This window comes from Dryas octopetala, chromosome 2, assembly GCF_963921425.1.
Source record: "Dryas octopetala chromosome 2, drDryOcto1.1, whole genome shotgun sequence".
In the NCBI taxonomy this organism is placed as follows: Eukaryota; Viridiplantae; Streptophyta; class Magnoliopsida; order Rosales; family Rosaceae; genus Dryas; species Dryas octopetala.
Window position 1 is genome coordinate 25628325 of NC_141367.1, and position 25386 is coordinate 25653710.

The following is a 25386-nucleotide window of genomic DNA, read 5'->3' on the forward strand; positions in this document are numbered from 1 at the left end:
TTTTTAATTTTGGAGTTTCAGAGAAAATAATAATTAGACTTTTATTAAAAGTGAGAAGAATAGTAAATCTTGGGTGATCTAAAATTTTAATTTCCTGCAGCAAAAAGATTAAAGATGTAATTATTAAAATCTGGGAAACTTGGTATGAAGGATAAATTATTTAGGTGTAGAAATAGAATCACTAAAAGCCTTCTTTTTCTTTGGGACTGAAACGTATTGGCGTATTGCCTAACCTAGTCGTGATCAATTATTAAAGGCACAAAACTCTTAAACCTAAACCATTTTCAATTATGCAATTAATAAGAAAAAAGTATTTAATTGACACAACCCTCGTCCATATGTAGCAAGAATCAATACCTTAGCACAGTGATGTAAACAGTACTTAACATGCCATTTAGCTCATGTTAATCTAAATCTTCCACGCATCTAGCACCATCAACTACTGATTCACCAAAAAGGCTAATGACCTAAGGAACAGAGACATGACCCACTCAAAATCAACTAGGATCAATTTTCAGACACTTCACTCAAGTTTTACCCCAATATTATTAGACTTCCACCACACACTTTACTCAAGACCTATCTGCAATGCAAAATCGAGACCCAATTTTTTTATCGAAGACAACAATTGTAAATTGTCACTATAAGCACAAACAAAACACACAGGGAAAGATGTAAAATATGACACTCGACAGGCTGACAAGCAGGGCATGAAATTTAAGGCCACTTCACTGGCAAGACAAAGCAAAATGCCTCCTGTTGACTTCTTTCCAATCACCACTTTATTTTATGGCCACAAAACTAAATAGCAATAAGATGGGGAACCACCGTCTCAGAATCAAAGTCCTGCCACTCAATTTCAATGGCCACAAGAACAACCGGAGCACAGCATGTGGATCCCTGAGGCATGGGAAACTCAAAAGAAAACTACATGCTTACAGCCTACAAGCAACTGACTAAAAGCAAACCTTCTGTCCCCAATTTTAACACAAAGAGACCTAATTAATCAAACTTGGGGGTTTCATGCACTTCTAACAGAAGCATCTGTTAAATCATAGATACTTCAATGACATAGAAAATTTGAGATCAAATAAAAACCAGAAAGAAAAAAACAGACTACAGTAACCTTCTTAGCCAACCAGTAACACTCACTAGAACAGATGAGTTGATTCCAAAAGTAAAGGGCCTAACTAATGAAACCAGAACCAACCTGTAAAATCTTTGCCAGATGATACTGGCTGACACAAGATGCATTGTACGATCCACAAAGACCACAAATAGCATAGCAGTTAATACAACAACTTGACACAGATCATGATAAGGTAGAGTAACTCGATAACCGCTGCAACATGAGGACGACAAGACTGACTTTCAGACACCCATATTGAGCAATGCTGGATGACAACTCTGGACCTTCTCAACCCTCAAATATGTCCTAGTACTCACTGGAACAGTAGACAATTATAAATTAACCGATGCACCAGAGAAATACATAAAGAAAATTAAAGAGCTAGAATCAAAATCCATCTACAGTTTAAAAAATAAAAAATACTCAAGCACGGAAGGAAATCTTTGAAATTGATCCATTAACGAGAATAGTTCAGAAAATATAACATATATCATGTTTGTAATGTGTACACAAATCATGAAAAACAATGACAATTCCAAGCAACCAACAGACAAATGTCTAATACAACAAACCTGATCATTTTCATCAGCAGCAGGTGAAGGGGACTTCTTTGACTCGGCTGGTTTGTCCGCTCCACAGTTCTGTCTGTTACACTTGGTTCTGAATGGATAGTTTATGTTATTACATTTCTCACACTTCCAGCTACCTTCCGGCATCTTTTGCTCTGAAAACCAAAATAGTTATTGAAGTTACAACATAAGGACAACAAAGTAAATAGATTCAAAGAATGAAGGTAAAAGACATTGATTAGGTGAAAATGAGGCATGGGATTGACTTACTAGAATTTTTGTCAGTCTTTGCAGGCTGCATTTGCAACAGAATATCATTGCATGTCAGAAAAATTATAAAATATACAAAATTTGATCCACAGGACCACAAGAAAAACAAATAGCAAGTAAAATATTCACTGGGAAAATAAAAAATATATTTCAAAGTTCACAATCCCAAATATTTAAAGTCATGGTGCAAATTCATATGAATGTATATACATTCATACATATATATATATATATAGAGAGAGAGAGAGAGAGAGAGAGAGAGAGGAGAGAGAGAGGGACCTGAGATCCAGGCTTTGGTGTATTGCACTTCCGCATGTTACAAACAGTTCTAAATGAAAAGTTGATGTTTCCGCATTTCGGGCATGTCCAGTCATTATCACGTGTAGCATCTAAATGACCAATAAAATTAAAAAAATCAATAATCTTATAAATAGAAGTCTTTTCCATTATATAAAACAATGAATTTATATATTCATAGGAAACCTAGATGACTAACCTGCACCCTTCTTTTGTGATTTATCATCTGGATAGAATCCTGGCCTTGGACCCTGCAAAAGAAAATCACACATAAGTTATATGATTCTACCACATCCAAGAATACGCAATTCTGTTGCAAGTTCGACAAAAGTTTGAGATTCCTTTGGACTTAGGAGAGGAAATATAGAAAACATTTGAGAGACTAGAGCATCAAATGTTGTAAAAGAACCTTAAAAAAAATGATAGCATTATAAGATAACAATAAAGAGCATAAATCAATTTCATGGAGAAAACTAGATGCCAACATATGGAGGAAACTAATGTCAAAACCAAGCATATATGAGCCAGCCCCAAATTCTACCAATAACAGTAGACTTTTGTACATACCATAGGACCAGGGCCCATGGGCAGACCCAGGCCATACCGATCGATCATAGGGGGAATGCCATACATTCCACCTGAAAAAGTAGGGAAGAAAAAATCAGTAAGGCACCATAAAGTAGCAACAACAACCGGTGAGGATAAACCAGTGAGAGTTGAAAGAAAGAAGTTTACATGGCAATAGTGCATAGGATAAATTTGAGTAGCATTTCCAAACGAAACATTAAACTAAAAAAAGCAAGGTCACAGAAACATGGGAACACCACAGCATAGTAAACGAAAAAAATAAAATAAAATAAAAACTTGATTAAACAGCGTAAATAAAAAAATCAAATGTACTAATACATCCAGAACCCCAGCAGGGAGAAAAAAGACATCACCGTCAAAACATACCATTTCCCATCATGGATCCACTAGAATAAGGTGTTGGTGCAGACAAATGCAGTGGTCTGTAGGGGCTGCCTGTAGATAGCCGGCTACCGTAGTTGTAATGGTATGCTGATCCCCCAGAAAATGGAACATCATAGGGAGGAATAGATGATCCATTAAAGAGAGAAGAACCATATGGTGGCACACCAAGATACATTGAAGAGGGTGCAGCAGAACCCACATAAGGAGCAGCAGATGAGTAACCTTGTAGGGCTTGGAAAGGCTTAGCAGCAGATTTCTGAAAAGTACAAAACTTGACCTTCAAATCTATACAATATATAATTGAAATATCATCTCTCTAGCACATAATATAGAAATCTTAAAGACATCACCTTAATAACCCTCAAAAGAAAAACAGCACTCTAACATGCTATAGATACACCCGAAAAAGATGTCATGTCATTCAAATAATAATCATCTATCTATCAAGTGTTACAAAATCCATTTTGTTATGACCTACAAAGTAAATCCCCATAAAACTGACTAACATTAATAGTTTGTCACCATAATTCCATTTTGCCAACTCCACCTCTATCTCTCTATCTAGAGTTACAAATTCATCTAGGATCTTGGAAAGTACAATATGAAGAAAAGTGCTTAAAATGTTAGATATTGGATACAGTTCATCTGAATTCAAGTTCAAAAAAGTGTACAATCTCCTACCCAAAACTTAGCCAGAGAAGATATTTTGACCATGTAATCCATTTGAGTGGGTTTGACAATGCTGACAAGACTCAATTCCAGGAGGAAGTGAGATAAGAAAAACAATAAATCCAAACAAACATACAACATTTAGAAAATAAAGTGCAATAATACATGTAGTACAGAACAGTTTTCAAAAATAAGCAAGCTAGAAACTCTCTGTATGAGCAAATGACCCTAAACACATTAAAAACAGTCACACTCAGCAGAGTAATATCAGTATTTAAAATTGTTGTGGTCAGTGTCTTACTGAGTTATGATCCGCCGGCCTTGGTTGAGTGCAATTACGCATATTGCAAGTCGTTCTAAATGAAAAATTAACATTTCCACAGCTCGGGCAGGTCCAATCATCTTCCCTTCGACTGCCTACAAACACCACATATAAGAACAAACTCCAACATTATAACAGGAAAACTACATCATATATGAAACCCTTAAATACGCATTCAAAACATTAGGAAGCAATACATACATACATTATGTATGTATTATTACAATTTAAAATTTAAATATTGAATTATCGCCTACTATAATACTAAAAGCAAAACTTTATCAAAGGATACGCAATAAAAAAAAAAATTAAAAATAAGAACTTTAACGGAAAAAACAAAAATACCATCGGTTCTAGCACGCTTGGCAGCTGAAGAATTCCTGTTATCAACCTGAACATCGAGAAAGTTAAGTTATTCATAAGCCTAAAAAATTCAACTTTGCCTGGCACACCAAAACCCTAATTTTGGCTTCGTCGCCGTGATTTTGGGAAAACCCAGTGCAAAAAAGAGATGGAGAGAGAGAGAGAGGAATTGAAAGGAGAAGGTCGTGAAATTGAACGAACTGTAAGACAATTACCTGAGACATATTGACGGCGGGTGATATTTGATTTGGATTCCAACGCCAAAGATGTGCAACTTGCCCTACCAGAGAGAAGCAACGGTGATGTTGGGGGCGTCGACAATATATGGTGAGGGTTTTTCTATACGGTTATTTGCGTTTGAGTCGTCGACGATGCGCACCGTTTGGATGTCCTTTAAGATTGCAGGTCACGCTAAGATGGACGGTTTAGATGAAACTCCTGACCAATAAAGGACCTGATTTACCATTCAAAACTGTAACTCATTCTCACATTGTCATCTGAAAGTTTTTTTATCTCAGATTATCATATGTAACTTTCATCTGTGTCCTATTTTACCTTGTTCCGTCAATAATTTCACTAAAATGCTGACTTGGCCTTTAATGTTGATGTGGCGCGCTGGATGTGCGCCACGTGTTACGTCTTTTCTGATTTTTTTTATTTTTCTATTTTTATAAACTTTGAAAATTAATTAAAAACAGCTCCGAAATCAGAAAAATACACAAAAAATTCTTACAAACTCGTCTTGACTAGTACTAATTTACTATAAGATTAAAATACCAATTTTCCCTAAAATTTTCAAAAAATTTGGGAAGTTCAAATTTATTTCTAAAAAATTAAAATACTCTTGACATTTTCAAAATTCATAAGATAATCTCCCGAACTCCAAAAAATACAAGGTTTGCACCATTAGTCCTCTAAAAACTAACAATACATTTCCCGTGAACATTTGCTACCCAAAAGACCTCTCAGTCTTAGAGGAAAATAAATTTTTCCCTATAAAATAAATTCTAGAAAAATTTTAGAATTTTTGTAAATTCTCGAAATAATTCTCTAAAACAGGCATTTGGAAATTTCCAAAATATTTTTTAGAAATTGTCCGAGAGTTTACGAAAATTCTAGAATTTATTTAATAGAGGGAAATTTATTTAAATTTTTTAAAAATAAATTTGGACTTTCCAATTTTTTTAGAAATTTTTAGAGGGAAAATTGGTAATTTAACCTTATAGTAAATTAGTGCTAGTCAAGATGAGTCCGTAGAAATTTTCCGTGTATTTATTTGTGTTCGGAGCTATTTTTAATTAATTTTCAAAGTTTATAAAAATTCAAAAATAAAAGAAAATATGTGACACGTAGCGCATATCCAGCATGTCACGTCAGCATTTTTAACAGAGTTGTTGAGGAAACAAAGTACAATGGGACACGGATGTAAGTTACAGGTGGTAATCTGGGACAAATCTTTCAGGTGGCAATATGAGAATGAATTACAGTTTTTGATGGTAAATCCAAGGACTAAAATTTCGTTTTTTAGGGGTATGAAAATTTTAACACCATACCAAATTAATTTCGAAAAATTTCCCCGAAATTTTCCGAAATCCTCGAAATTTCGGCGAAATTTTCGATGTAAAGACCGGAGAGAGAGAGGGGAGGCTGAGACCGGAGGGAAAGAGGCAGAGCCGCCGCCGCCGCCGTCGCCGTTGAAGGAGGCAGAGAAGAGATCCGGGGAGAGAGACAAAGAGGGAGATCGGGAAGGGAGAGGGAGCAGAGAGAAGAGAACATGGAGGAGGGAGTGAGGGACCAGGAGAGAGAAAGAGAAGATGAGAACTGAAGAAGAAAAGAAAAAAAAAAAAAAGGAAGAGGTGAGGTCAAACTGGTTAGTCACGGGCTGGGCAGGGGAGGAAGAACTAAAGAAGGAAAGAAAAAGAAGAAGAAAAAGAAAAAGAAAGAGAGAGGGATGAAAGAGAAGAGAGAGAATGAGTGTGTAGTCGGGGACTAGGGGGTAGGCGTGAATCACGGGGAAGAAGAGGAAAAGCAAAGAAAAAAAGAAGAGAAAAGAAAGGAAAAGGAAAAAAAAAAAGAAAAAAAAAGAAAAAGAAAGAAAAAAAAAAAAGAAGAGAAAAGGAAAAAAAAGAAAAAAAAGAAGAAAAAAGAAAAAGAAAAAAAAAGGAAAGAAAAAAGAAAAGAAAAGAATTTTTTTTTTTTTTTTTTTAAGGTAGATTGAGATTTGGAGTCTTTAGGCAATTGGAAAAAAAAAAAATTTGAGATTTTATTTAGAGTTTGATTTGGTCATTTTGGTGTTTCGTTTTGTTGTAAACATAAATTATGAAAAAAAAATTTATCTACTTATCATGAAATTTCATTTCCTTAATGTTTGATTTTCCAATTATGATAATTTGTAAAATTGAAATTTTAAGTAAACCGTTGTCGACACTGTTGTCATCGGATTGGTTCTATTTTAACCCAATTCGGCATAATTTAACTATCGAAGACCATTTCCAAGTCTCTTTGAGTAAGCTTGCTACTTTCCGTTGCCACATTGGTGATTTATTCGTGTAATTTATTATGTAATTATTAATTAGTGAAGTATTTTTTTAACAGTATTGTTTCCGGCGCGCATTATATTCATCACATATCACATGAAATCTACTATATTATTTGATTTTTTCAATGTTTTTTATCAATATAGTAGATAATATGTTAAATAAACATATGGTCAAGTTTCATTCAAAATTTCCATATTTTAATAGCAATTTTCGTCGTTTTTGTCTAATTTTATCGAAGTCGAAATTTCCGCAAAAATTTCCATCGAAAATTTCCTCGAAACCGAAATTTTACTCCTTGAGTAAATCGATAATTAAGCCTTTTTTCTTTTAGACAGTGCCCTACATGTTTTTCGTGAGAGATTCTTTCATCAGAGCCACGAGGCATGTTTAATGGAGAAAAATTTTGTGTGGGACCGCTATTATTAGCAGGTAATATTATTATCAAAGTATCATAATATGGATTGATAACAAATTTATACAATTGGGATATAGTATTAATAAATATATATGTTATGATAACACTACGTAATTGTATTATTGTTACATATAAAAATTAATTGTTCTATGAAACATGTCTCATTTAAGAATTAGTGATTTTTCAAACTGCTGAATAGAAATGATTATTTTGAAATATATAATAAATTAAGAAACTATTATTCACATCTTCAGTTTGTCATATACACTATAAATTTAATATTGTATTATTTTTAAATAGTCACATATAAAAGGTGTAGAATGAAAAACTGAGAAAGTTTGAATAACATTGCTTTAAAATAGACAATTTTACTTGTTTGGGTCTTCTCATTCTTAATTTGTCAAAAATGAAATTGAGTTAATTACACTTACACCCCCTGAGGTTTATCGTCTTTTCACATACACTCCCTGGGGTTTTAATAATTACACATACACCCCCTGAGGTTTTAAAACAATTGCATATAACCCCCTACAAGAGAAAAAAATAAATAAATAAAAAAGAAAATAATTGTAATGAGGTTGGACCTTACACTTTGAGTAATCTTATCAGATTATTTAATCCCTTAGCATGCTTTTTTGCATAATTTCTCATCATTTTTCGTCTCACTATAGGGGGTTATATGCAACAGTTTTGAAACCTCAAGGGATGTATGTGTAATTATTAAAACCCCAGGGGGTATATGTGAAAAGACGATAAACCTCAGGGGGTATAAGTGTAATTAACTCAAATGAAATTCTTGAAGGAGACTTGGAAATGGGTACCAACACCATGTTCTAATTATCAATCTATCAATTTTATCAAAAAAAAACATATCTATCAAATCTGAATGTTTGATGATAAAAAAAAGGCATAAATTCAATTTAGACACATAACTATATATACTATTTCAACGAGATCCACGAACTTTCAAATATTTCAAATATACACCTGATTTATTATGTAAATTGAAAAATGAAATTTCGTCCATCAATTTATTGAGAGATCAGTTAAATGTCAGCTTGGCTTTTGCTAATTAACAGGGATTAATTGGCGACGTGACACCAACTCAGCATACATTTCTCGCCAAATGAGCAACACATGTCCACTTGACACGGGCCCACACACCCATCACATCTTTCCCGCTCGTCGAACGCTCTCCTGACCATTTAGTCTCCAAAAAACATCACGTTTTCCCCCAAATTAGAATATAAATCTCTCACTTGTGTTCAACGAACGAGAAAGAGATGATGAGTTTGTGGACCCGTGTCAGGGGTTAGGTGGACCTGTGTCGCTCATTTGGCGGAAAATGAGCAACACAGGCAAAATGAGCGACACATGTCCACCTAACCCCTGACAGGGGTTAGGTGGAATCTGGAGTAAGATAAACAGTTGGTAGCTTAGTGCTCAGATTTTCACCACTTTCTTTTTGGCTAGAACTGGCCATATATAGTTTAGATTGCCTAGTTTGTTAATTGAAATATAAGTGCGCATTTACGGCATCAACATTAAAGGCTTCGCTCATCCAATATTAACCCCCACCAACCCACCAGGGCCACCACAATAAACATTCTTAAGATATATGTAATTAGAACATTAAACTCAAGGCAAGTGACGGCATATATGAAGCAAACAGAGATAGTGATCATCACCAATTTAAGGAAACAACACAATGCAAATCAAGGCAATCAAATGTTAAAAGTCCCAAAGATTAACCAAGAAAAAAAGGACTTGAGCTAGCTAGGATGGCTCCACTACTCCTCTAAACATAGAGATTTGAGGCAGTTGCTGATCCAACGGCAGGGAATGCGAAGAAAAGGATGGTCATAGCCACGGCCATCAGACCACCATGGTGGGGTCCAAGCTTGGTAATTCCGTTGGCGTCGGCGGCCTTTTCAGGCGCTGACTGTCCGGTAGTTGTAGGAGCAGTTGTTGATGATGAAGAATTTGTGAAGATAGCAGCCTCTGGTGAGCCAGCAGGTATTCCTAGAAGCTCTGGTGATGATCATGCATTCAAAAAAAGAACAAAGCAAAGTTAGGTATGTACTTAATTAGAAAGTATACCGGGAAACAGAGAAGTACTTACCGTCCTCACATTGAATTGTACACTAATATATATAAATGCACTAGTGTATGAACAAATGAAGTTTTCCAATTGTGCAGACAAAGATAGTGACCATCATTGATGAAGCTTTCAATTGTATTTGTACATTTCTCAATCATTCATCTACCTAGAGCCTATTCGTTTGAAGTCCATCTATAATTATAAATATCAGGATTAAATATGTATTACACATGAAATGTAGCCATGTAGGAACATTAATATTCAAGTGTTGATCCACGTCAACAACTTTGGTGCATTTGTTTCCTGGAATAAAATTCTTTTTATTTTTTCCCATTCATATATAGTTTAGTGTATGGAAATATTACGAATGATAATTAGTATCCCACAAGAGATGTATTAAATAAATTATTTGAAAGATTCGCTAACATAAACTCCCTCCTTACTCTTATATAATTTAAAGCTAAACACATTTTTGTATACCAACCATGGAAAATGAATCAAACGGTACAAACTAAGTTATACACAAATATTTCATATTCTCAATTTAATGGTAAGGCTACCTACCGGTGTCAATGTGATACATGGTTTACTTGTTGGGAGTTGGGAGTTGGGGCAATGACAGCAAGCTTTGGTTCATGCAATTAATTTACTAGCTCCTTAAAGTCAATTAATGCATATATATATATATATATGGTCCTTCGTTTATTAATCCTCAAGCCCCACATTGATGGGACACGTCACTAGGTCGGGGTATGAATTAGTTTGGGTAAGTACTGCTACATATAAAAATGGAAAATATTTTCGAACTCAGAACCAAACCTTTTTCTCGGAAATTTTCTTTTTTCTCACTCAAGGTGGGTTCCACGGCCACCCGGCTGTTTTTTCCCCATTCCAAAATGAGTCATTATATTTCAGGACTCACGTCAACAAACTCATTTCACGTGACAGCTGGAAAAAGAAAAAGACTATATATATATATATATCTTGACCAAAATATATATATATATATATATCGTCCAAATATTAATTTATCCAGCCTCAATATTTGACAATGAACTCAAAGCACGGTGGGAATTGTGAATGGGATATTTTAGCCTTCATCTCATGTGATCTACAAACTCATCTAAAATAGAAAATATTATTATTGGATTGAACTCTTTATTTTATACTTTCTGTTTTTTTAAGAAAATTCACGTATGAACCATTTTCGTTTTCAATCAATTTTCAACAGAGGATTATTTACTAACAGAAAACAATTTGATTTTTCTGTTTAATTGGTAGGTAGGTAGCTAGCCTATATATCCAGCTACGTGAGGTCCATTTTTAAATGTTATCAATGAAATTACAAAAGGTAACCTGGTATCGCCATCAAAAACCTTTTAGGCTATCCGGAGAGGCATATATACCAAGTCTGAGTTGTCTCTTTTCACAACAACAACTGAACATATAAATAACCTACAGAAAGCTTATGAAAAATAAAAAATCTAAAGCCAGACACAACTATATATTAGCATTTAAAAGTGGCTTGTACAGTAAATCTAGCTCTAGTGGTTAAACTAGACCGAAAAAGCTCCAGTGGTTAAAAATATTTAAGCTTTCGAGGATTGCATGCACTTGACACTAAAATTATACTAAAAAACACGAGAGAGAGAGAGAGAGAGAGAGAGAGAGAGAGAGAGAGGACTGACTGGGACAGTTGCTAGCGCTGGCGTTTTTCAAACTGCATGCAGTGGGGAGCTGAAGCAATCTGGGCACCTGAATCCCCATCTTCTTGATCTCCTCGCTGCCACTGTTGGCTTGCTGCATGACGTAACACAAGCACTCCGGCTCGCTCTCCCTTATCCCCTTCACCGAATCACAACACTCCTTCGTCGGCGTCTCCGCCTTCCCCGTCGCGTAGGTCAGACACATCGCCACCTTCTGAAACTGCCCGCTGCACTTCTCCGCCACCGTCGGCGCCGCCGCTCTCGCCGACCCTCCCAAACACAACACCACCGCCACTACCACCACCACCGCCATTCTCCTCGTCATCATCTTCAGCTAGCTCCTTTGCGTGTGAAGGAAAGGTTTACGACAAGGGATATAAATAAGACCATATGGGCGTGAAATCTAAAGTGGATGGGACTCGCAATCAATTAATGCGGGGATTGCTGGGTGTTAGAGTGGTAAAACACTCAACGGGAGGTTTCAATCTGGGCCGTACACGTCCGCGTGGGGTGGGATGGGTGTGACGTTAGCCAATGGACGAGGCTGTAAGCCTGTTTTATTGACTCGAGGTTTTAAATGGAGGCCCACTAGGGTAGTTGGGCCGCAGTTAAAGCCCCTGCAACTAATTTTGCCGATTGGAAAAAGGGGAAGACCACCTCGCTTTAAATGAAGTTGAGCTGTCGTGTCCATAACTACGTGGAACAATGTGAGATCATGAATGATCAGTGGGGGTAAAAACGGTGCGGTACTAGAAAATTAGCTGGCGGGAGTTTGTCTTTACTGGGAGCAGTACTTGAGCTACTTTCGAATCTTATTTCATGTTGTACTATTTTATTTGTTTGTTACTCACTCAACTCACTATCAACTTTATTTAAATAAAAAAAATGAACAGATTATATGCGGCATTAGTTTATAAATAATAGTTGATGTTTTATTATTATTGGTTCACTAATTAACGGCTAATTGTCATGTGTGGGTATTAAGCGGACGAATCAAATCATGGCCCAAAAACTTACCAAAACTAAAATTGATGGGACTTGGCCCAAGGAAACTCGGGCTTGGTTGGCGGGGCTTGGGAATATTGGGTGCCAATTCATCAACCCTTTTTCAACTTTGGGCTAAGCCCAGAGTCTAGACTACATGCTTAGATGTCAAAAGACTTTTTTGTATGATTTGCATGTAATTCGGAGAAAACTTTCCTGCAAACCAATGACGGGAAGTTTTCTCTTACATCGAGACTCGAACATGAAAGTGAAACTTTTAGTTGCCATCACAATCCCACCTCAGCTAAGAGTTCTTGGGCAATTATACCATCCAACCTAGTTAACCATTATCACTTCAGAATTTGGAATCATAAATTAAAAACTAATAAGACCACAATCTGAATCGGTAAGCTCAACATTCATTATTAACCACTTTCCTATTTCTCAACAATATTTGAATCACTTTCTATATGGTAAGAAATCGTTTTATCGTTTGCCACACTTCTTCCACCATAACTGTTCTTTTCACCTGTAACTTGATCCTTAATTGATTCCCGTCAGCCTCAACCCAAAAATGAATATAAAAAAATAAAAGACAATAAAATGAAAGAATACGCCACGTGCGCGAATATTTAACCATCTATAGATATTTTCATGGCCAAAAAAAAAAAAACCATCTATAGATATTTTAAAATTTTATATTTTTTTTATCTGGAACCATGAAAACCATAAATCTAAACTAAATTTACTGCACTATTAATGGTGAGTGTCTATCCAGACACGTACGGTAGCCAGAAAATAGGAGTGATTTGGACAAAAGTAACAGCAACATAGCGTAGGAAGATAAAGTTACGCCACGTGGCGGTCGATGAGTGGCCATTCGTCGCTAAGCCATTCAAAATATCCAGTTTTTGTCAACCACGACGAGGAGAAGTTTGTGTACCCGAAACCAGACAAGACAAAGCTTCTGCTCCAAAACGTGCATGTCACAAATCTCTTATGTATAATGCCTTAATACCCCTCTCGAAACCTCCCCACTACCAAAATCTTTGTCTAAACTAACCCGTTTCGCATTCCCATTTCCGAAATTTATTATTTGTAATTATTTTACGAGATGAAGAATCGCGGTATTCCATTATTGGACAGGCCGTGGTTTCTCGCCGTGGTTGTGGTTTTCCTGGTCGGCGCGGCGCTGGTTACGATCTCCAGCTTCAGCCAAGGCGGTGGCAGCTCCTTCCTCTGCTCTCTGACGAGCTTCAGCCAAGACTATTCCCCTACGGCGATCCAGCTGGAGGCCCTCCTCCACTACGCTACGTCACAGACGGTCCCACAGCAGAACCGCCGCGAGATCGGCGTCTCCTTCGAGGTCCTCAAGGCCCGCGCGCCCTGCAACTTCCTCGTCTTCGGCCTCGGCCACGACTCGCTCATGTGGGCCGGCTTCAATCCACGTGGCACCACCCTATTCCTCGAAGAGGATCCCAAGTGGGTCCAGACCGTCCTCAAGGACGCCCCGCAGCTCCACGCCAAAACCGTCCACTACCAAACGCAGCTCAAGCAAGCCGACCATCTGCTCTCCTCGTACCGGTCCGAACCGGCCTGCTCTCCCTCCCAAACCTTCCTACGTGGCAACACGCGGTGTCGTTTGGCGCTCAGCAACCTGCCCGACCAGGTTTACGACACGGAGTGGGACCTCATCATGATCGACGCGCCGCGCGGGTATTTTCCCGAGGCGCCCGGTCGGATGGGGGCGATATTCTCGGCGGCCGTTATGGCCAGGAGGAGACGGGGATCTGGTGCGACGCACGTGTTTCTGCACGACGTGGATCGGAAGGTCGAGAAGGCTTTCGCGGAGGAGTTCCTCTGCAGGAAGCACTTGGTTACCGCCGTGGGGAGGCTCTGGCATTTTGAGATACCGTCCGCCGCAAACGTGAGCGAGGCTGACGGCGCACGTTTTTGCTAAAATGCGCTGGGGACAACGGGACTTTTTGATAACCGGAGGAGCGTTATAGTAGTAAGTAGTAACAGTCCTTGTTACTGTGTTTTTTTCTTTTAAAAACCGTTTTTCAGTATTAACAATGGATTAATATGATAGTTTTATTTTTTATTAATGGATTAATATGATAGTTCATAAATCATAATATAGTTTTTTTTTTCTTTGATAAAGGGGCGAGGGAGTAATATAATATAATAATCATATTAGAATGATATATTGATAAAATAATTAGTTAGTGGGCTTTTAATTTCGGTGGAAAGGAAAATAATGTTAATTAATTATGATGCTGAAAAGCATTTGACTTGTCAACAGATCATAATGAAGAGTTGGACTTCTCTAAGATGCTATGCTACTTTTAGAGGCTCAATGGTGCCTGTAGAACTCAAATTTCAATTCAAATTATGAAAACGAGTAACATTTGAATTCCTTGAATTTGTAAGATATTTTATGAGTGGTCATTAAACATAATTTTTTAAGGTACGTAATAGCGATCATAGTGACAATCATAGTTGGCGGCACCATTAACGAAAAATGGTTGGTGATGGTAGAGCATATCAACCACTACCTATGACTTGACCCTTTCTGCAAATTTGAATTATTGTTTGACATCACATGAATGAATGAATGATTGATGTTTCAATGTTTCATTATTCGAGTAGTATATATTAGCTTGTCTTTGTTTTATAATACGGAGCTTAGCTTAGGTGTCGGTGGTGTTTGCCTAGATTTGTGGTATCCTGGGCCTGCATTTAGATGGGCTCCTTTGTAACAGTTAGGGGAAAGTGAAGAGCCCAATACTGTACGTAAGTCTGTACCTTCTTTTAGTTTTAACTTTTAACCATAATCAAGTTGATAAATTGAAGTGCAAAAAAGAAGGACTGATCTTGGCAGAAAAGTTATCACTTCAGGTTTTATATTTCTCTACCTATAATAAGCACAGTGCTATTATTCACGATTCCTTATATAACGCCTTGGGAGATGCAATATGATCTGTAATAAGGACAATGCTATTCGCAATCCCTTACAAAACTGCTACAATCTTATGAGATGCATTGCGAGATGTATTTGGTAATTATGTAGGGAACAACTTTTTGCGCTTCTCTTATGATAATTCAGGTTCTATTCGTGAAATTGGTTGAAAGTTGAAATCTTAAAAAAACATGAGAAAGCAACAAAAGAGTATGTGATCAAGCTTGTTTTGAAATGGTGAGTTAAACTACTTTTTTTGTTTTTTTGTTTTTTTTAATCAAGCGTTGAGCTTGTTTCTTGAAGGTAAATTTGAATTTAATCATTAATAATACAAAAAGCATATTTATTAAAATATAATTAATATTTTAATAAAAGTTGACTTTCAAGCTTTTAATCCTAGAAAAATAGCAGCTTTAATTTTCCTCATACATTATCATAATTTTTCTGTTTTGGGCTCTTCTTAAATAAAAACCTTTAGTAATGAAGAAAATAATAATATTAAGCCCTTGAGGCTAGGCCAAGTGGTGAGGGTAAAAAGGATAAGTATTAGAATTAGGCAAGATCCCAAGTTTTATTCTCTCCAATATAACAAAGAAGTAAATAATAATATTTTTAAATTTGATAATATTACTTACCTATCTAAATTTTCGTTTTCAACCTCGAGTTCAATCATGATTCTGGCTATTGGATGAAGTGAAACAAAGGACTAAAAGAGGGTCATAGTCCCCCAAAAGAGACTGACTAAGCTGAACCAGCAGTTCTAGTCACAAACTAGCAAACTATATAAAACATGCTCTATTTAGAACAGGAACAAATATAATCGGATAGGAGGCAAATAGAGCTTACAGAAATAAGAAAAAAAAAATTACAAGTTTAATATATCATATATAGTATTACTCAAAGCAATATGATCGATGAATCAAATTCTAGGGTGCAGGTGCCATAGTATCAAATGTTTTTCTCCTAACCAAGAGGCAAGTGATACTAGATGGCTGGGTATGTGTGTTATTGAGGGTGCATAGTACAAAATCTGGTCTGTAGAGTGCAAGTGCCAACCTATCCTCCCCCAAAACCAAACCAGTTGCATCAAGAAGAACATGCCATGAATTTCTATGTGCCTCTGAGATCCAATGCATGGAGTATCTAGTCCCATTCACAGTGGCTGGATAGGAGAACAGTCCCTTTGGGCTGTGCTTGCACTTCCTTCTAAAGTGCTGGCTAAGTTGGGACCCTTTTATCCTCAAATCCAACCAAGTCTCTGGTGCTGATATGACCTTTGATTCTTTGTTGGTAGCAAAGTCCCTTATGCAATCCAACTCTTCACTGATGATTGTCATGTAGTAGTTTCCTCTGAAGAAGGGGTAACTCTCCCCTATCATCATCATAGCATCTTTGTAATTGGCCATGAAGAGGACTAAATAGTCCTCCTCTTGTAGCCCACAGTGCTTCAAGGCTCGGTTGCTGGCTTGGACCTCTGGGATTGACACAAAATTGCCTTGGAAGGAAGATTTCTTGGTGAGGATGTCAAGGAGTTTTGAAGGCTCCATTTGGGTCCTGTCAAGATGAGAGTGGCTACTGCTGAAGGGGGACAACTCTTTGGGGGTTACACTCTTTGGGGACTTGAGCTTGTCATGAGAAGGAGTTCCTGAAGATTCTTCATTACCAGAAAGGTTATCAATTTCTAGCTTCTCTCCCTCTTCCACTAGACCATTACAGTATTGTGGGTACTTTGTGAAGACATATTGCTGAACATATTGCATCTCACTAGGTGTTATTGGACCTGACCATCTTAGATCAAGGCCTCTGAGTGAGGATATGGCTTCTGCTATCAAGTGAGCAGGAAACACAGTGTGTGCCTTCTGTAATTCAAACAAGTTTAACCCAACAAATTAAAGCACCTTGCAATCAGAACTAAAAATTAAGGGTGGGAAACCCATCAAACATATTGTACTACTTAGTCCTAGAAGGCTAGAGTAGAGCTGTTACTGACCTTGATTACCATGCTGCTTGGTCTTCCATCTTGAGTTGGTGATTTTGGTAGAGAACCTGAAGTCAATTCCTTGAGTTCACCTTTTACTATATCCTAAACAGTAGCAAAGTGGAAGTTTATAGATCACAGTTTGCAGCTTTTCTAAAGGAAGTTACAGAGGAAATTAAACTTTAATTTTGGAATCAGAACAGGAAATAGTGTACCTTTAGTTTTCCATTCATGATGTCGTTTCCTTCTATGTTTCTCCCCATGTTGCCTCCCCAGTTGAAAACTAGAACTACAAAGACTAAACTATGGCCCACTATACTGTAAACCACAAATAGCAAAGAACTCAGAAGCAACAGAACAAGCAAGAGGGGAGGGCAGTTACAAATTTAGAACCTCAAAGGTAGATGTGAAGACCAGACTTTCTTATATGAACATTTCATGCTGCAGGGTTGGATCAAATTGAGTATTAAATTAAGCCATAAATCTTGCAGACAAATAGAGAAATGCCAGCAAATGATGAAAGCAACACCCCACAGCATTAGGTTATGAAATAGTAGTTGATTGAATACTAGTCATTATGATTAGCTCAGCAAAACATAAACATTATGGTTAAATTACTATGTACACAAATGTGGTCTACAACTTCAATAGAGACTCAAATCTTGGTTTTATTCTTAACACACAAATTACTCCCATATTGGTAACAAACTTTGGTCCTAAGTCAAACCACAATCACCAAACTAGGCATCTAATTGATGGTTAGGTTTGGATTTCAAACTTGTGTCAGGGAAAAACTGACCCTTTGAGATTGTGTTCACCGAAATGCCAAATGCCAACCTGACTGTGTCCATCAATCTGAGTTGCAAATAAAGATTATAATAAAAAGTTGGAGACTACGAAATGGCAACAACTTGCATATTATTTTAGTGCAGATGCCAAGTCTGAAGTCATCAAGGATGATTATATATTGAGGAGATGGTGACTTGTTGAAGAAGAATGCATTCAGAACATTAGGCATGCATATAATACACTATAGGTGTGGCCCATTTGGCTAATTTTTGGTATGCAGAGAAACTTAGGGAGAGGGAATCTTTTTAAACTGAGAGGGACTGCTAATGAAGTCAGCCTACGACTAGATTTGAAACAAAGATAAAGAAATGAAAATTTAAGGTGGGGCATTACCACAGTGCCTGTGAATTTTTCACTGGTAGACTCAACCCAACTAGTCTATAGGTCCCATTTTCTTTTGTGGAGAGGAGAGGGGGATCATGTGCCAGTTATTCCAAAGCAAGATTAATTAACTGCATTATTTTGTGGGATTAGCATGATTATCTATGTACTGCTTTAAATTATATGTAAACTATCCATAACCCCCTATTTAGAACTTAATTATTTCAAAACCTCCACCCTTAATATAATTAATTCAAAACCCCCAATTACCTACTTAAACTCTTCCAAAACCCCCTAGTCAACTAATACTCAGCTAAATTTGACTTTTTTTTTTTTTTAATGTTCCTATTATAACCCTAGGTTATACAAAATCAATTTTCAATATATTTTCTCTCATTCTCACGCACTCTCTCTCTCTCATTTCCGCATCATCTTTCTTCTCTCTGTTCTCTCTCCTCCGCGTGCGGCTGTCGCCGGCGTGTGTGGCGTTGTCCGGCAACGGTTGCCAGCGAGACCACCACCATCAACTTTGTCTCTCTCTCCTCTTCCTCCCTCTGTCATCACTCGCCCCGAATCATGCCCAAACAGCCCAGATCGCCGCGACTCCGATCGAAGGTGTTCGCCGGCGATCTGCCTTTTCCGGCGAAGTTGCAATGCTGGACCACCCAAGTCTTCTTCCTCTCGACGTCCTGAGCACGATGGTGGTCTCCGATTCTCCAACTGACCACCGTGGACGTCGACTCGACGCCGAGAAGGTCCGAGACTTACTGTCGTGTCGAAGGAGAGAAGTCGGCGACATCCTCGCCGGCGATCTCTGTGTTCTGGCAGCTAGCGGGTTTGGAGTTGATACTCTGCTTCTCTGTGCCACCATTGCTGCCCCAAAGGTCGACGATTTCATCTCTGCCTCTTTGCGCAGGTAATACCTATTTTGAAATAGATTTGAGGATTTCATTTTGCTATTTGGGGATTTCGAAATTCTGACAGCACCATCACCTTTGGAAGCCCGCAGCTTCTCTGTTGTTTTCCAAAATACATATATATGATGAATCAAAATTATTTCAAGCTGCAGTTTTGAAGGTAAACATGCATCAAATTTGTATATAAGTATATACAAATTTATTTCATTTATTGATGAAACAGTTTCAGTTCATGAAACAGTTTCAGTTCGTGAAACATGAGTTTTAAATGAATTTTGAATGAAATTATGGTTCTGAAATATGATGAATCAAATTTGCAGGTAGAAACAGATCGAGGCAGTGGCGGCTGTCGTGTACTCGTCGCGCGTGAGGTGATCGGACGACGTTGTATTGTTGGCTACTTCTCTCATCTCAATGACTTGTTGTATTGTTGGTTTTTTTTTTGATAAGGTTGCTGTGTTCTTTTTAGTGAAACGGAATTCAGTAAAGGTATAACTGTTTTAGTGAAGTGTAATTGTTTTAGTAAAGGTGTAATTGTTTTTTAATTAAGGTGTAATTGCATTTTAGTCGAGGTGTAATTGTTTCATCACTTAATTCAGTTTCAGTAACTGAATTCATAACTGAATTCTTCAATTTAGTGTAACTGAATTTCTGAAATTCAGTTTCAGTGTAATTGAATTCTTGAAATTCAGTTTCAGTGTAACTGAATTTTTGAAATTCAGTTTTAGTGTAATGAAATTCAATTTCAGTGTTTGATTTTAGTTTTAGTGAAATATTGAGTTTTAGCAAAAACTTCAATTCCAAAAAATAAAAAAAAATAAAAAAAAACAGTTTCACCAAAATACAGTTACAGTGACGTCAGCATGTGTCAGCGCGCGTCAGCATGCGTCAGAAGGGTAATTTATGATTATAAGTTTTAAGGGGTTTTGAAAGAGTTTCTAGATGGGTAGGGGTTTAGACAAATTTTTTTGGTGAGTAGGGTGTTTAAAATTAGGCACTATTAAATTATTTCAAAGCACTGTTAGAAGAATTTAAAAATAATGGTCCACAAGCATTCACTCCAAGAATCGTTTTCAAGCATACTGTTTGGAAGCAAATGAAAGAATAGTTCATTTTGTAAATTTTTTGATTTATAAATGAATAATGTTTGTAACATAACGTTAGGTTATTGATTTCAATGTTCATTATCTCCCAACTTATACAATTCTTTAGAAATGGTACAAATCCTCTCATATAGAGAGAATATACACAATTTTAAGATTATTATCTTAATTTGTAATTAAAGATTATAATACTTTTTTATTAAAAAATTTTCTCCCTCTCCTTCTCCTACCTCTTCATCCTCTTCCCCGTCAGCAACTCCGCCACTCATTTCCTTTTTCTTGAAGACCGATGATGGTTCTGCTATGGCTATGTGCAAGCCTCCCTCAAAATATTTCTTTAATTGAAGCGTATTGACCGGTAGGTGATTAGCGAAGCAAATGACTCATATGTTTGCATTACATGATTGGAATTTTGCTCAAATGGTTATGTCAGCAGCATCTCTAAGTAAAACACTATTACTTGATGAGTATGATGATGATATAATAATGCCTTCGCATTACATTGTTGAAATTGTTCTTAAATGACATTTCGGCAGTATTTCCTTGATTAGTGTGATGATTAAAGAAAAAAATTACAACTAAAATTGACTCATTTTGTAAATCTATAAAACCAACATTAAAGAAACAATGCCCAAGACTTCAATTATATTAGATAGGGCAAACGATTCTATAAATAGGAAACTGCTACGAGATTTGGCGAGGGTCTAACAGCCACTGTGGGGTATAGCCAGAAGGAAAAGGTTCCATTTCACAAACCCAAAACAATGTTCACTTGGCCTATCATGAAAATCAGTAGCATAAATTAGATGATAAAACTGACAATAGAATAATACAGACTTTGATAAATGCCTACTTTCTGAATTATGCTTAATACATCCAGAGCATGAACAAGTAGATGGATTGATTTTGAACCACGACTCCTCAGCCCACTAACATCATTGGATTAACCAAAATGCAAATGAGCACAAACCAGACTAATTGGAGGGATGGGAGTAGGAGGCCCTATAAAATTGGCACAATGTACAAACTACAATGAAGAGGAATATCACGCTACAAAAAGTATTTCATCCGATCATCTCTTCTCATGGCATTGTATACAGCTTGGACCTGGAAGTCAAAAAAAAATTTCCATGTCAACAAATATTTTCTTCAAGTTTCTTTTGATTGAAAACCAAATTATATGTTTTACCATTTACTACATAATGACTTTTTTCCATCATAGATATGGGACAATAACATTAGCAAATTCATGATGAGAGCGCGAGGAAGGGAGGGGAAGACCTGTTCACTGGAAAGGACTTGAACAGGTCCAATGTTTACAGATACATATTTGCCTCTTGATGACACCTTCTGCCTCACACGACCCTGTCATAAAGCATATAATTAAAAAGCAAGCTCCGTTAAATTTTTGCATTTATCATTTGTGGGTGGATCAAACTCATCTACTTGATAAATTAGATGTCACACAACATATCAGCAATCACATCTTCAAAAGTGATCTTAATTCATAAGGGGCAGTTAGATGTTGCATCATCCTACAACTTTCAACATATAGTAGGTTTACAAAGTAAAAGGGTAACAGGAATTGACCAAGCCAAGAGGACATACATTCACAAGTATTTCAAGTGTTCAATGTTAACGATGCTTGTTTCATTGACAATTATGTCAACAGTAAAAATTGTTCTTACCTGTGTGACAAGGCGTTAATTGCAAAGATAAAAATATGGGCAAAAATTGATCTAGATATGCCACTTTCAAATTAGGCTCTACATTCTAAACTTCATATATGGTTGGCCAAAGTAGTTGCCACACTTATGGAGAATTTGAGGCTAGTTAGTTCCTCTTATCACATATGCAGGCTATGCATTGGCAACACAATTTGAAACCATTTCATGCTCTTATACACCTTCCCACTCCCCTATAGGAGCTTTAAACTTGCAAGGAGATACTTCTCATTGGCAACGCCAAAAAAACTGATTAGATTTCCGCCTTAATCACTAGTCAAAGCTGCTCCTATTTCAAAACTGCTTCAAATGTTTATGATCCCATATTGCTCAGCCTATCCATCAATACATCTCAACATTTGGCCCTTGCTACAGAGATATCTAAGTTGGTTACAAAATAATGTGCAGCTTCGAAAATCCATATTGTTAGACTGACTAGAAGGCATCATTAGAAGACAGGAAAGACACAGTATTAGGCATCACTATGAAGGTCTCCCCCCACCCCAAATAAATGTGATATCTAAAACTTACTAACTGTCATTTCAAGGACTTACATGGAGGTCTAAGAAACAACTCAAATGCACCACACCTTCACTTATAATCTGTCATGAACTTAACATTGTAATAATGTCTCCTACATTATTTTTGAGACAAGAAACTCTGAATGGTTATCAATGAAGCAAAACACATCATGTAAAACACATGATGCTTGGAAAACATGCAACGGAGCAATTAATGAATATTTTTATCCAAAAATTGAAAAATGATTGGAAGGCACAACAAGGTATTTATGTATACCTGGGGAATAGGTTGTTGAATTACGGATTCAACGGCAACAACCATTGCTTGCACAAAATCATCCCCTCCAGTTCCAATCGCTGTAAACCCTCTAACAGTTGGGTACGAGTTTACCTTAAACAACAGTACACCATTTATATACACAAGCCCGCCAGATGTTTAGCAACTTAATCACTAATTCTTAAGGTAAAAAACAACAAATGGGGTGCTAAATAACAATTAAACAAAGCAAAGGATTTAAATTTGAATACCTTCTGATCCAAGGCAAGCCATTCATTAGTAGAATCATCTGCGACCGTGCCTCCAATAACCACATTCGTGGTTTGCCCAACCCTCCCTTCCGTTTTAGACACCTCTATATCCAGTATTATCAACGAGTTAAAACGAATTTAAATACAAATAAAAATTAAAAACCAAAAAGCAAAAGGGTCAGAGACGAAACCTGAAATCGCTTTCAAAACGGCCTCTTGAGGCGGGCCTTGTTCGTCCTCGTTGTGAGAGCAATTGAGGTGGGTAGTCCGTTTGGCAAAGTGGAAATCTCGGGTCCTGAACTGCCCACTCAGCCTGGGTTTGGAGAGCCCACGGGTCCTGAACGAGGCCGAAGCGGAGCTCCGAGTAAGATGAACGGGTCGCCACGCTTCTATTAACGAGGCGGAGCGCAACGCAGTCCTGCACGCCATTTCTTTCTGATTAGAGAAGGAGAGATTGTTTTGGCTTCTTCTTCTGTCCTCTACTCCTCTCTGTCTAAATTTCTTGCGTCTATATCAATTTTTTTTTTGTGATGCGGGCGCGCCCTTTGTTCCATTGCGTGTGAGGACAAACTTACCCCTTTCCACCACCGTTTGGTCCGTTTGTGTTTGTGAGGTACGAGAGTAAGGTCTAAATGGTATTTTCGTCAAACTTGTAGTGGAAATTGGTGTTTTGGAGTGTGGAGTGTTTAAATCACATCCGAGTTCCCACCTTTGTCGGTTTACCGTTTACGAGGGACAACTTTTTTGGGTTTTTAGACCGTCAAGATAATTTCATAGCATTATTTTTTACTTTGTTTCTTAATCCTTTTATGCTTTTTTTTTTTTTCACACAATTCTTTTATGTACAATGTCAGTTTTGTTTGTCATTGAATTTCAAATTAGGGTATTTTAGGGTTTGAAAGTTATTGTAGAGTTTGGGAGAAGAATTGAAATAAATAAAAAGAAAGCACTACTCTCAAATTGACAGCAAGGGAAACAATTGAAATAAGACAAAGAGATAAGAGAAGTTTCAAGAGAAGTAGGAGCTTCTTTATCTAAGACCTAGAGGATGCACTATTTATATAATGTCCATTAAAATTCTCATGAAGCCTTTGCGATTATAATTAAGATATTCTAATAATTTCAATTTCCTAAAATGTAACAAAAAATTTAATGATATCCTCATTTTTTACAACTAAACGTTTTGACTATTATTTTCTCGTATGAACATAATATACCTATATTATTGTTGATTTCTAATAAAACACAAAGTCTCTCTTATTTTTACCCACAAACAAAAATTTATGAAGACATTAGATGTCATTCATTAGATTAAGTAATCATTGTCTTCTTAGCATATTTAACAATCTTTAATATTAGTCAGCTTAATGATGATATTTTTCTCCATCGGAAAATTCAAATCCCCTCCCAAAGAACAAATATTCGCTACTTAGTATATAAATTATGTGAAAACAAAACAAAAACTGTTGGCTAAAGTTTAATTTAGGCCCTATTTGGGATTGCGGTGGAAAACCCAAAAGTTGCTGTGGATTACAATTCTTAATCACCTACATCAATTTTGGTGTTTGGTAAAAAAATAAAAAATTGTTTTTCCCCACAATTCTCAACTCCCCACAACAAAAATATAAAGCAGATTGCTAGATGTTTTTGAAAGCTGCAGTGACTCACAACATTAATAAATATTTTATTTTACCCATAATACCCTCATTAATTTCTATATTTTTTATTTTTTTATTTTAAATTAAAAAATATGTTCATTGTTTAGTTATATTTTATATTGTAATAATTAATTATTATATTTTATTTATACGATTAAAATTATAATATACCTAACAAATAATAGACATACTTATTTAATAATGTTGTTTTTACTTCTTAAAAAAATTAATGCTAATAAAAATTTGTAGCAAAAAATTTCAAAAACAAGTAAAAAAAACATTTTATTTTTTTCAAACAAATAAATGAAATGCACTTTCAACATCATGTCCATTTTAGTAATTATATACAGTCACATCATTTTTATATTATCATTTACTAAACACTATGATACTGTTTTTTGCACTTACAACACTTTTGAAAACATAGTTTACTAAACACTCAATTGCTCTACTTTACAGCTAATTTTACTTCACAACTGTTTTTTCTC

The 25386-nt window shown here is 36.5% G+C and overlaps 5 protein-coding genes across 6 annotated transcripts; 1 reads left to right on the plus strand and 4 right to left on the minus strand.

The window, feature by feature from the left end:
- Positions 1-1072: 1072 nt before the first annotated feature.
- Positions 1073-4946, minus strand: LOC147294703 (Ran BP2/NZF zinc finger-like superfamily protein). The gene is made up of 10 exons (XM_086230752.1): positions 4807-4946; positions 4574-4619; positions 4208-4323; positions 3220-3493; positions 2833-2903; positions 2465-2516; positions 2248-2357; positions 1969-1993; positions 1702-1853; positions 1073-1445 (listed from the first exon to the last, which is right to left on the minus strand). Exons 1-10 carry the CDS (start codon positions 4813-4815, stop codon positions 1443-1445), a joined length of 858 nt encoding a protein of 285 aa, XP_086086878.1. The 5' UTR covers positions 4816-4946; the 3' UTR covers positions 1073-1442.
- Positions 4947-9206: 4260 nt separating this feature from the next.
- Positions 9207-11722, minus strand: LOC147294704 (non-specific lipid transfer protein GPI-anchored 1-like). Its single transcript, XM_086232518.1, has 2 exons — positions 11336-11722; positions 9207-9577 (listed from the first exon to the last, which is right to left on the minus strand). Exons 1-2 carry the CDS (start codon positions 11679-11681, stop codon positions 9345-9347), a joined length of 579 nt encoding a protein of 192 aa, XP_086088644.1. The 5' UTR covers positions 11682-11722; the 3' UTR covers positions 9207-9344.
- A 1554-nt stretch (positions 11723-13276) lies between these two features.
- LOC147294705 (glucuronoxylan 4-O-methyltransferase-like protein (DUF579)) lies at positions 13277-15265 on the plus strand. The gene has a single exon (XM_086232864.1). The coding sequence runs from the start codon at positions 13452-13454 to the stop codon at positions 14295-14297; it is 846 nt and encodes a 281-aa protein (XP_086088990.1). The 5' UTR covers positions 13277-13451; the 3' UTR covers positions 14298-15265.
- A 952-nt stretch (positions 15266-16217) lies between these two features.
- On the minus strand, positions 16218-17567 carry LOC147294706 (uncharacterized). Its single transcript, XM_086234112.1, has 3 exons — positions 17493-17567; positions 17290-17382; positions 16218-17158 (listed from the first exon to the last, which is right to left on the minus strand). The coding sequence occupies exons 1-3, from the start codon at positions 17538-17540 to the stop codon at positions 16226-16228; spliced, it is 1074 nt and encodes a 357-aa protein (XP_086090238.1). The 5' UTR covers positions 17541-17567; the 3' UTR covers positions 16218-16225.
- A 3624-nt stretch (positions 17568-21191) lies between these two features.
- Positions 21192-23707, minus strand: LOC147294707 (phosphoribosylformylglycinamidine synthase). 2 transcript variants are annotated; one of them, XM_086232608.1, is made up of 5 exons: positions 23432-23707; positions 23241-23344; positions 22990-23103; positions 21657-21832; positions 21192-21574 (listed from the first exon to the last, which is right to left on the minus strand). In XM_086232608.1, the coding sequence occupies exons 1-5, from the start codon at positions 23667-23669 to the stop codon at positions 21550-21552; spliced, it is 657 nt and encodes a 218-aa protein (XP_086088734.1). In that variant the 5' UTR covers positions 23670-23707; the 3' UTR covers positions 21192-21549. The 2 variants fall into 2 exon arrangements, with proteins under 2 accessions (XP_086088734.1, XP_086088735.1); XM_086232609.1 differs by having other exon boundaries at positions 21248-21574; positions 21749-21832.
- Positions 23708-25386: the final 1679 nt, after the last annotated feature.

What these genes read in the sequence shown, in the direction of transcription:
- LOC147294706 (XM_086234112.1), bottom strand. Translation starts at nt 17,540, where the DNA reads ATGGGGAGAAACATAGAAGGAAACGACATCATGAATGGAAAACTAAAG. An exon ending in TCATGAATGGAAAACTAAAG is followed by an intron (nt 17,383 to 17,492) that starts GTACACTATTTC and finishes GCTACTGTTTAG; the next exon opens with GATATAGTAAAAGGTGAACT. An exon ending in CAAGCAGCATGGTAATCAAG is followed by an intron (nt 17,159 to 17,289) that starts GTCAGTAACAGC and finishes TTTGAATTACAG; the next exon opens with AAGGCACACACTGTGTTTCC.
- LOC147294707 (XM_086232608.1), bottom strand. Translation starts at nt 23,669, where the DNA reads ATGGCGTGCAGGACTGCGTTGCGCTCCGCCTCGTTAATAGAAGCGTGG. An exon ending in CGTTTTGAAAGCGATTTCAG is followed by an intron (nt 23,345 to 23,431) that starts GTTTCGTCTCTG and finishes TACTGGATATAG; the next exon opens with AGGTGTCTAAAACGGAAGGG. An exon ending in TTCAACAACCTATTCCCCAG is followed by an intron (nt 21,833 to 22,989) that starts GTATACATAAAT and finishes GCTTTATGACAG; the next exon opens with GGTCGTGTGAGGCAGAAGGT.
- LOC147294704 (XM_086232518.1), bottom strand. Translation starts at nt 11,681, where the DNA reads ATGATGACGAGGAGAATGGCGGTGGTGGTGGTAGTGGCGGTGGTGTTG. An exon ending in CAGCGCTAGCAACTGTCCCA is followed by an intron (nt 9,578 to 11,335) that starts GTCAGTCCTCTC and finishes GATCATCACCAG; the next exon opens with AGCTTCTAGGAATACCTGCT.
- LOC147294703 (XM_086230752.1), bottom strand. An exon ending in GGCCGGCGGATCATAACTCA is followed by an intron (nt 3,494 to 4,207) that starts GTAAGACACTGA and finishes TGTACTTTTCAG; the next exon opens with AAATCTGCTGCTAAGCCTTT. An exon ending in CCATGGGCCCTGGTCCTATG is followed by an intron (nt 2,517 to 2,832) that starts GTATGTACAAAA and finishes TTTCTTTTGCAG; the next exon opens with GGTCCAAGGCCAGGATTCTA.
- LOC147294705 (XM_086232864.1), top strand. Translation starts at nt 13,452, where the DNA reads ATGAAGAATCGCGGTATTCCATTATTGGACAGGCCGTGGTTTCTCGCC.